At 24.7% G+C, this 11,155-nt stretch overlaps 1 protein-coding gene across 1 annotated transcript; it reads right to left on the reverse strand.

Annotated features, from left to right (window-relative positions):
* Positions 1–4,420: 4,420 nt before the first annotated feature.
* On the reverse strand, positions 4,421–5,080 carry LOC108342440 (protein RALF-like 33). The gene has a single exon (XM_017580216.2). The coding sequence runs from the start codon at positions 4,902–4,904 to the stop codon at positions 4,590–4,592; it is 315 nt and encodes a 104-aa protein (XP_017435705.1). The 5' UTR covers positions 4,905–5,080; the 3' UTR covers positions 4,421–4,589.
* Between the last annotated feature and the right edge of the window lie 6,075 nt (positions 5,081–11,155).

The raw sequence follows: 11,155 nt of genomic DNA on the forward strand, positions 1-11,155 counted from the left end.
GTTTTATCCTTTATGATTTGTATAGATAAAAGAACAACAACGCAATAGACAAAGAAATATTATCCCTACATTGCATTTAAAACGTTAGATTTTCTTTAACATTTAGTATGGTATATGCTTACTCGCATTTATGCAAACTTTGTTAGAGTAAAATATGTTGTATAAGTTTTGTTAACAAATATATAGGATAAACATAGTGTTCATGATATTGTTTAATAATGTTTAGCATTTAGCTCGTTATCCTAAACAAGTTTTTTTACAAACACTATTTAATTATACATTTTCGTTAAACTTTAAAATAAGAGTTCATAAAAGATATTTTCTTAACGATCTTTTCCCTTTTATATTTAATAGATACTTATGCAAACACAAAATAGGTATTAGGAAAGTAAGATAAATACAAATCAGAGCATCATATGAATTTTATGATGTTAGTCATTTAGTATATAAGAATATATAACAATTGATCAAAATAACTTTAAACAAATTGATCAAACGTCTATTCAGTATATCATAGTATTTATTCATACTACAACATTTACCTAGTCGTTTATAATAGAGTATATGATAGGTATGCAATTTTCATCGCAATTTTTGTCATAGTAGTATCATAGCACTACTATAACCATGCATATAATATGTATTTAATGAAAGAATGTATGAATGATAGATGAATTCTGATAAATCATAGATTATTGTTTAGAGTAAATATAAAAAATGAATGTATTAGCCATGAAAGCATAATTAAATTACCAGAGAAATATCAGAGCAAATAAATAATATAAGAATCAGAAGCATATTAGATGAGTATTAAAGCAAATCATATATTAGATGAATATTAGATAAAAAAATAACCACTGAACTTTAAGGAGACATTAAAGCTTTTTCTAAACATATAAATTTTGTATATTTAATTAAAGATAGTTTTGGGATTATCTTAAATTAAATCCTAAATAATTGTAATATATATTTTTAAGCCAAAATTTCGTGACTTTTATATATATATATATATATATATATATATATATATATATATATATATATATATATATATATATATATATATATTCAAGCTATAAGCTTAGGACAAAACTATGTGTATATGTTTGATTAGTGAGATGAAATAATGTACTTGCATCTCATCTATGATACAAAATTATGTGATTGTGTTTGTAGTGACATTATTGAAACTATTCTACAATAATTAAGATGAAAAAACTATAATCATTAATTTTTAACACTTGAATATAATTTAAATAAAAATAATAGTGTGATTTAATTTTAAATCTAAAAATTTTATATTTATTTTTCATCTAAGTACTCTAATTTACAATTGTAAAGTATATGAATTTCATTTCTGATTACTTTTAAATTTGATTAAATTTTTAAAAGTATTAAACTATTGATTTTACTTCCTAATATTTATTTTGATATAAATAAATTTTGATATACATAAATATTATTTATTTGAAGTGAAAATAATTTTTGATATGCATGTTTTCTTTAAGTGAAAATGTGGGCCTTGGCCCGTTTTGTATTTGATCCGGAAAAAGTAAGTTGGTTACCTGCTGTCTTTATTATTTTTGAGTGTTTCATTCTATACTTCCAAAATATCATCCTGCACTTCTAAAAATTACATTTTTAGCCTTCTAACATCTCATCTTACACTTCCAACTTTTTCAAAATTTTCATTTTCAACTATGAATATTTTTTCATTTTCTTTTCTTTCTTATTCACTACTTTAATAATAATTTAATTTAATTTAAAATTTAAATATTATTTAATATAATTTTATATTTTAATAATTATTAAAATATGATTTATATTATAATAATAATTGTATTAAAAACTTATAAATAAAATAATAAAAATAAAATTAATAATAATAAAAGTAAATATTTATAATCATGTATTTAAATATATTAAAATATTAAATTAAATTTAATAATTATTAAAGTTAAAAAAACAAAATTTTGAAAAGATTTGTTAATCGAATATAGATATCCGATAAGTAATGTTTTACGGATATCCATATCCGATGAACTATTATTTTTAGAAATTTATTTTTTATTTAAATTTTAATAATTATTTAATTTAATTTAATATTTTAATATAATTTAAATGTATTTAAATATTTTATTTAATATAATTTTATTTGATTTTAAATAAATAATTATTTTTAAAATTTTGTCTTTTATTTAAATTTTAATAAGTATTTAATTTATTTTAGTATTTTAATATAATTTAATATATTTAAATATATTAAATATTTTATTTAATATAATTATTTATTTATTATTATTATTATTTTTATTTTAATTATTTTATTTTTATACTTTTAATATCTAATATTATAATATAAATCGTATTTTAATAATTATTAAAATATAAAATTATATTAAATAATATTTGAATTTTAAATTTAATTATTGTTAAGGTGGTGTAGAGTGTTTTTAATAAGAAAAAGAAGAAAATGAAAAGATATTTTTTAAAGTTAAAAATGAAATTTTTGAAAATGTTGGAAGTGTAGGATAAGAATGAAATGTTAGAAGGTTAAAAATAGAATTTTTGGAGGTGCAAGATGAGATATTGGAGGTGTAGAATGAAACACTCATTAACTTTTTCTTTTCTTTGTTCTACCAACTTAAGAAAACCTTATATCTTTATATTTTATTTAATTCATTTGTTTATAAATAAAAAAAAAAAACAAAAAACAAGAGAACCCATTTATATAACCAAATTATTTAAGTACAAGTAATGGTAAAGAGCGCCCCTTTTAATAGTACTAAAATAAAAACATAATTTTTTCATTATAATATAACATTAAATTGTCACATTAAATTATAAATCCGTTACATGTATTGATAACGAAATATATAATAAAAATCATAAAATTAATTTAAACCACAACTTAGTTTATTTCTTTATGTTTAAACCGAACTATATATACATTGTTTGTCTGATTCAAATATATTTTTAAAAAAACTGAACCAATCAGTACCATAATTCTTATATGGAGCCAAATAATAAACATAATAAATTACAACCGGAATAAATTATATTGAAATTATAACAGTACAGAAATTCTGAAATTAAAATCCAGACTCATTTTTTTATTTTCACAATTTTCTATGTATTGGATTTTACATTTCTTTTCTCTTTCAATCTATATAAACACAATTTGAATTACTGCAAACACATTGATAGAAAAAAAGTAGAATGATAAAAAATTTCCAAAGCTCCATGTAATAATAATGTTGTTCTTAAATAAGAAAAACATCATTATTTTTATATTTTCATTTAAACTTCATTTATTAAATCATGTGGAAACGATCAACTTATTTTACAACAGACTAAAAAAAATTAGTGAGATACTATTTGACTCATTCAAATATCTAATTTTAACAACTTATGTAAGAAAAAGCAAAGCAAGTCATTTTTAGCTTATCAAAGCAAAAAGAGAAGATGATGATGAATCATATAATAATGACCTTTAAACAACCATAATTAGAGGCTGGTGATTATGACAAATTGTTTCTGAAGTTAACTGAAGTAGGAGAAATGTTACCAAACAGATAGCACGTATTTCTAAGTTTAAACTGAAAATAGCTAATAAAAAAAATGCATTGTTATTAGCTAGGCCATGGGTCATGTCACATTGTATTCATTAGAACTTATTTTTCTGATAAGTTATTAAATAATGAAAATTAAAATCCCTGTCAAAAAATTGACCTTCCACATTAAACGGTGTCAGCACTTTATACTAATTACTGTGGTCCCAAACCATCATGAATGGAATCTCTCCTTTTAATTACACATCAAAATCTCCTTTTAATCTTTTTCAAAGGCTTTCTATATTAAAATTACTGTAATTTTTTTTATCATATTAAAAACAAATATATTATTAAAAAAATTCTACGATTTGGGTTTTGGTTTCCAAAAGAACCACCCATAATGTTAGAACAATAGAATGTGATCGGAAGGAACCCATAACAACCCAACCATAAACAAATATATAAAAACTGGTGATTTATAATACAAAAACTCTTCTGCCGGCAACTTGTTTTTTTGCCATTCATTTATCTATTATCTTGTTAAGAAAGAAAAACTTAAATAATTCAATCAATTTGACAAAATTAGGAATTAAATTTGGTTTCTTCTACTTGGATTTTGAAATAAAATTCCCAGGTCCAAATAAATCTCATAGTAAAACGTGTAAAATTCAATTACAAATTTTCCACATCTATGTGTATAGGCATGCGTGAAGAGTAATTAAACCATAAAATAAAATAAAATAAACTATTTTTTCTTGATCAAAATTATGAACTGTGCACAAAGTTGACCTAGTTATTCTGCCCAGTGAAAGTAAAAAAAAAATGGAAAAACTAAAGGATATAAAAATATAAGAAGTAAATCGTAATTAACAACAATAAAATGATGATGAATGAGTGACATTCATAGTGATTATTTATCGGCAATAGGACAATACATAATAATAAACAAACATTGAATACCATCACCATGTGTACAACGAAACGCGAATACCAAATATTAAAAAAAAGAAAAGAAAAAAAAAAGAGAATAATAATTTAGCTTCTGCACCTGGTGATGGCGCTGCAGCCACGGCTGTAGGGGTTGGCCTGAGCGCCAGGCTGGCAGTTGTAGTAGGAGGCGCCGCGGCGAGAGCAGGGAACAGTGTTTCTCTGGAGCGCACCGTAGCTTATGTACTTCGTGGTGGCTAAGATGCGCCGGCTGATCTCGCTGTCCAGCTGGAACTCTTCTTCCATGGACGGCATCCACGTCATTTCCATGCTCAGCGGTCCCGCCTCCGCCGTCGGCGACGAAGAGAGGAGCAGAACGGTGGCGCAAATCGCGAGGAAGAGCCAAGTATACGAGTTTGCCATTGATGTTTGTTTCTTCCTCTTATTCTGTTGTTGTTGATGGAATGAATGAAGCTTCCGAAGGAGCTCACGATAGCAATGTTTCTCTCTGTCTCTTCCTTGCTGCTTTGGTTTTGCAGAGTAACGGCACCATTATCAGCAACCAGTTTAAAAGACCCTTGCCTTCAACAATGACACTCGATTACCATTTATTTACATTCTTGCCATTCCCACTACAAAAATTAAACCTATTTGTAAATTTGTGATTCATTGAATTTAAAGAAAAATTCAATGAACCCAGTTTTTATGTGAAATCTAAATTGTTTAAAATTTATACTTTAAAAGTGATTGTTAATTGAAATTCCTACTTTCTCAGTTGTTCTATAAAAGAGGTATTTGTAACCACAACCATATTCTATGATGTGTGCATTAGTTTTATATTCACCTGCTACTCCAACTATCAGTTTTCAATGTTTGAACATATATATGACTTTTAAGAATGTCTAACTTTAATGAATAGCATTGAAAGAGATATGGTTTTGAAGACTTGTTCTCTACAATACAATGATGGATAACAGCTAAGTTTCTCACGTAAGGATTTCGATATATAAAGAACAGAAATAAAAGAGAATAACTAATTCATAATTTAATAATACAAGTGTGCCATTAAGAAGGTGGGAACACAATCAAGTAAAAAATTTATTCATTTCATGTCAAGATTGTGTGTTACAAGTCTAAGTAGATACAAAGACAATTTAATATATATATATATATATATATATATATATATATATATATAAATACAAATTCTGCTTTATAAATCGATTTTATATAATTAAATTAAGTTTAAAATTTACTTTTTTTAATAATATTTCATTTTTTTTATTTTATTTAAAGTATGCTTTATTTTTTTTAATAGTTATAACTTTTACTTTCTTAATTTTGCATTTCGATTCTAATTTATGAAGAATTTTCTTTTAGTAGTGGTTTAGTTATGTTTTTCGTTAATTTTTGTGACACAAGATCTTGAAGATGTATGTATTATAGGCTTACACGGACGAACAAGGTCACTTGAGAGGAAAACTAGCCACATAGGTCTATACTCAGGGAATCTAGATAGCAGTATGAGGATCGTCCGGTTGAACATGATTAGAGACCGAATGAACGTCCTAGAAGTAAATATCCCTGAACATCAATTGAAATCAAGATTATTGGTAAGTGCTACTTAGTAGATAATGAGTTATGATTGGATCGTGATTAGGGTTTCATTAATCCTAAACTCATTCGAAAAACTATAAATAAAGGTCAATGGTAAGAAGGTAGGTGATTGCATTTACTGAAAATCTAAGACTTTGTTGTGATCCTCGACCGAATTAATTACTGATTTAAGTATTTAAGTTTCTTTGATGGGTACATTCGGACAATTTGGAGCACAAACAATGAAGGATTTGGACTAAGGACATTTAAAATTACCTAACCTAAGTTGGAGTAAAAGTGTGAAGATGTATTTTGTGAATATACTCGACTTTATCCCAGAACGCTGTAACTATACATTGTTTTTCAATATCTTACTTTATATACTTTTTGAACTATTCCTATGAAAAGATAATTCAAATTTCTTAATCAATTAAAACATAATCTAATAAGGTTGTCAAAATTTAAAATTATGAACAATGTTCATGGTATAACGATAATGAAAATTGAAAATATCTAAAGATAGAAAGTGACTTTGTTATTATTAGTTGTTTTGTTTTAATCGTGATCGAGAAAAGAAACCAAATTTTAAAATATTTTGAAAAATAAAAATAAAAGAATACATAGAACCTTTACCACATTTCTCTATATGTTATAAAATAAATCAACTTCAACGCTTTCTTCTTCTTGGAGACAAGAACATTCAACCCCACTCCTAAGTTAGGTTTAATATTCCAATAACCAGAACACGTTATCTTTTCAAACAACTATGCATACATATTTATTTATTTATTTAATTATTTGTTGAATAGCGTGCATTTATAAATTGAAATATTTAGAAAACAAGTTTTATATTAGTTTTGTTGAAATAAAATGTTAGTTCAATCTTCATCTAACAGTTTGAATTACCTAAATGTATTAATTAATACAAAAGTTGTCCTTCAATCCCTGAATTTCTCGAAAAAGTCACTGTAATAGCATTATCACAAGATGGCATCTTCACCCTTCAACCTTTTACTAATAGAATGTTGTTTTAAATATAAAGTGAAAGTTTGAAAACGTAAATGGCTACTGATCAGAATCATACCACTTCATCATCTCAACTTTTTTTCCACTTTAGAAGATCCTTTCCTTTTCCAATCCCACTTGTCTGCCTTCATTCATTGCTATTGTTTATATATATATATATATATATATATATATATATATATATATATATATATATATATATATATATATATTCAAATGTTACTACAAAATATATTTGACATTAAAAATGTTTAACTTAATTGAACTTAAATGACTGTATGAATTTATTTTTTAAATTTAAAAACAAAATATATTAAAGTTTTAAATAATAATTGTTGAAAGTCTTATATCGAAGAGATAAGACTAATTTATAATATATATATATATATATATATATATATATATATATATATATATATATAAAAGTGGGTGTAAACTTTATTATTTTATAAACCGGTTTTGTGGAATTGAGTTAGAGCTTATCCTACCGATTTGTTGGACATATTGTTCCATCCGTTATCGGACCGTTATCGAACTACCTATTAATGTCCAGTCTCACACTCGAGATATATATACCTCGACGTGAAGGAGTGTGTTGAAAGTCTCACATCAACTAGAGATAAAGTCAATTTATAATATATAAGTGAATGCAAACCTCACATTACATACTGGTTTTGTGAAGTTTAGTTAGCTTAAGTCCACCTCTTAACCATGACAAATTTCAATTTTGAAATTTAGAAACTAAAAATATATATATATATTTTTTATGTTCAATACCTCATTTTTAGGATAGTGATTAAATATTTATAATATACCATGTAATGTATAACAAATATTAGAAAAAAGAAGAAGAAAAACTCATATTTGAACAGGCTTTTAATTTATTAGCTGTAGCTTTCTTATAAAAATTAGCTGCAGCTTTGTTAGAATGTCTATTAATTTTGAGAAAGTTACAAAAGTTTGCATATAGAATGGAAAAAGATGTAATGATACTGAATCCTTTTGCCCTTATTGGGTGCTTTTTACTTGCTATTTAGTTAATTAAGATTTAGAGCATATCTAACTTTTACCTTTGTAGGATATTAATGTTTGTTTGGTAACAGGAGATAAAGCAACAAAACAAAAGAAGATTAATTACAGTATCTTAGGTTTAACATCATTTGATTGTCTTGTATATTATGGTTCCTGATGTAAGAAATAGGGTTGGAAGTTATACCTATTTTATTTGAACAGATATTTTGGTATTATATGAAGGAAAAGAGGGGAACAAAGGGTTGTTATTAGTTCAATTTCAAATTTGGTTGAAAGTGTCTAAGTGGTTGAAGGAAGAGATGAAGACAGAAGGTTAGCATCAACCCACAAAGACTGATAGCAAGTGCCACCAAAAACATGCTCCTTTGTTCTCCTATGTGCCCTTAAGAATCAGAAAGTTTACCAGAAAAAAACGACCACATACCACTCTTTTATATTGGAAAATTATAAAAAAAAAATTAGTTTACTCTGTAAATTACAAAAAATTGAATAATTAACTTAAAATTTATAATATAAAATACGTCTTTATAAGTTCTAATGATTTCCTAATTGAAATCAGAAGTTTTTATGACTTTCCAATTGAAATTGTCATCACTCATGATTTCAATTCAACTGAAATTGCCATGATGTAAGACTATTATGTAAAAATTATTATCATATACAACATTTTATAAATTAAAAGTTCTCATCATTACTATTAACATATTTACAAAAAAAAAAATTATTAAAATTTACTATGAATTCACTTTTTCAAAATTTTATGGAAAAATTCTAAAGATTCACGACATCTTACTTTCAACTATAAATTTTAAGACAATTACTTTATTTTTATAATTTATGAAATAAACTATCCAAATTTTAAAATTTTTCCTTTATATTGACACGTCATTCAATTTTCCCTCTGTGATGACGGTACAGCGGAATCTGAAATTCAGTCTCAAGTATAATAGCATTACTGAGAAATACAGAGCACACCAGATTTGTACAGAGTAGAAAAATTGACAAGCTTGTTAAGATTTTCGGCAAACAAAAAAAAGCTTGTTTTGGCTTATGAAGTCTGCATGTACTTCTAATGCATCTGAGTAGAAGAAATTGATGAATAAATATCATAAAAGATAAAACAGATTCATCATTTATTTATATTTCAATGTTTTACAAAAATACAAGAAATACAGATAGAGTTAAAAGAGAGAAAGTTGGGTGTAGTATAAAATAAAAATCCAAAAGTGAAGTTACGTTGATGGTCAATATAATTTAAAAGTCAAACATTGACTGCAAATAGAATGGTCGAATGATATATATCAAAAGCAAGATTTATCAATATTAAGCCTTAATTGTTAATCTAAGTGTAAATAATTTGAATTATTTGTTTTATGTTATATATCCTTCTATTTTTAGTTTTTTCTTTAAGCTTGGATCATTAGTGCTTCAAAAGAAAATTTAGAATATAAGATTTCACTTCACTTAGAATTCATAGATCAAAATATCACAAGTTAATCTAAGTGCAAATAATTTGAATTCTTGGTTTTAGGTTATGTCCTTCCATTTTTAGTTTATTCTTTAAGCTTAGATAATTAATTCTCCCAAAAGAAAAAAATAGAATATAAAATTCCACTTTACTTAGAATTTATAAATCAAAATGTCATATTTTATGTAAAAAAACCCAGTCTTTTGTCTTATATTTCTTAACTAACGTTAGATCAGTACCTACTAATGTTCAATAAATTTATATTTTTGTTTCTTATTCATACAACTTCTTTTCTATATATATATATATATATATATATATATATATATATATATATATATATATATATATATATATATATATATATATATATATATATATATATATATATATTATTTACGGATTAAAATGATTTGATTTGTTACTGAAAATTGAAATATATTTTTTAAAATTTTAATTCAATATATTTATTTGATGTTTTAATTCTTAATTAATATAAGTAAAAATATATTAAAAGATATAAAGATTGAAATATTATTATGAAAAATATCTGAAACGTTAAATAAATTTAATAAAATTTAGATAGAAAAATGAAATCTACATCTTATCATACTTAGCATACAAAGTTAAAAGATTAAATTAGAGAAGGTTTAAAACATTACTAAAGGTTAATGAAAATTAATCCTTAATTTAAGATATAAGCATATGTAGATGGTGATATTGAAGAATAAAAAGTTTAATCTGACGAACGAGCCAAGGGCAAAGAGAGAAAGAAAAGAGTAGTTGGGAGAAGAATGGTTGGGACCCGCACGCATATCTGTGGCAGACGGTGCTTACGCGTTCCAAAGCTACCAGCTGCCACCATACCACCAAATCAACTAATCTTATTCTTTCGTCAATCATCAATCCTTATTTTATTCTGTTAAATTAAATTTAAAATTCATTTATTAACAATGAACATTTAATTTGAATTATCTATACTGATAACAAATATAATTTAATATATTATTAAATTAAAAAGTTATATTTATTTATCTTTTAAATCTAAAAATTATATATCAATATTTGAAAAAATAATAATTTTATATTAAATTTAATTACTAAAACATATTTAATAGTATTTTATTTCATCTAACAGTCTCCTCTTGTCACTAATTTATATTTATTTTTTAATCGCAGTGCTTTCCGTTTTCATCCATTCGCTGAACTGATACAGGGAGGCACAACTATAATTTTCCATCAACGTTTTACAATTCATTTACATTCGAAGTATATAATCACAATAGAAATATTTGTTTACAGACGGATATGCTTATTCAATATCCACTTTGTTGAAATAATTAAATCAAGCGATTATTCAGAACACATCATCGTTCTTTTATTCCTAAAACTCTAACTATTATCAATTTAGCTGTTTTATTTTTATTCTTGTCTTACGTTTTCGGCACCTTCACTATAGTTTTTTGGGTTGAATTTTGTTTCCTACAGATAACGCAATTGATATTTGCGATTGTTAAGATTTTAAAACGACTTCTGAAACTATAAAATGACT

This window comes from Vigna angularis, chromosome 6, assembly GCF_016808095.1.
Source record: "Vigna angularis cultivar LongXiaoDou No.4 chromosome 6, ASM1680809v1, whole genome shotgun sequence".
Classification (NCBI taxonomy): domain Eukaryota; kingdom Viridiplantae; phylum Streptophyta; class Magnoliopsida; order Fabales; family Fabaceae; genus Vigna; species Vigna angularis.

What these genes read in the sequence shown, in the direction of transcription:
- LOC108342440 (XM_017580216.2), bottom strand. Translation starts at nt 4,904, where the DNA reads ATGGCAAACTCGTATACTTGGCTCTTCCTCGCGATTTGCGCCACCGTT.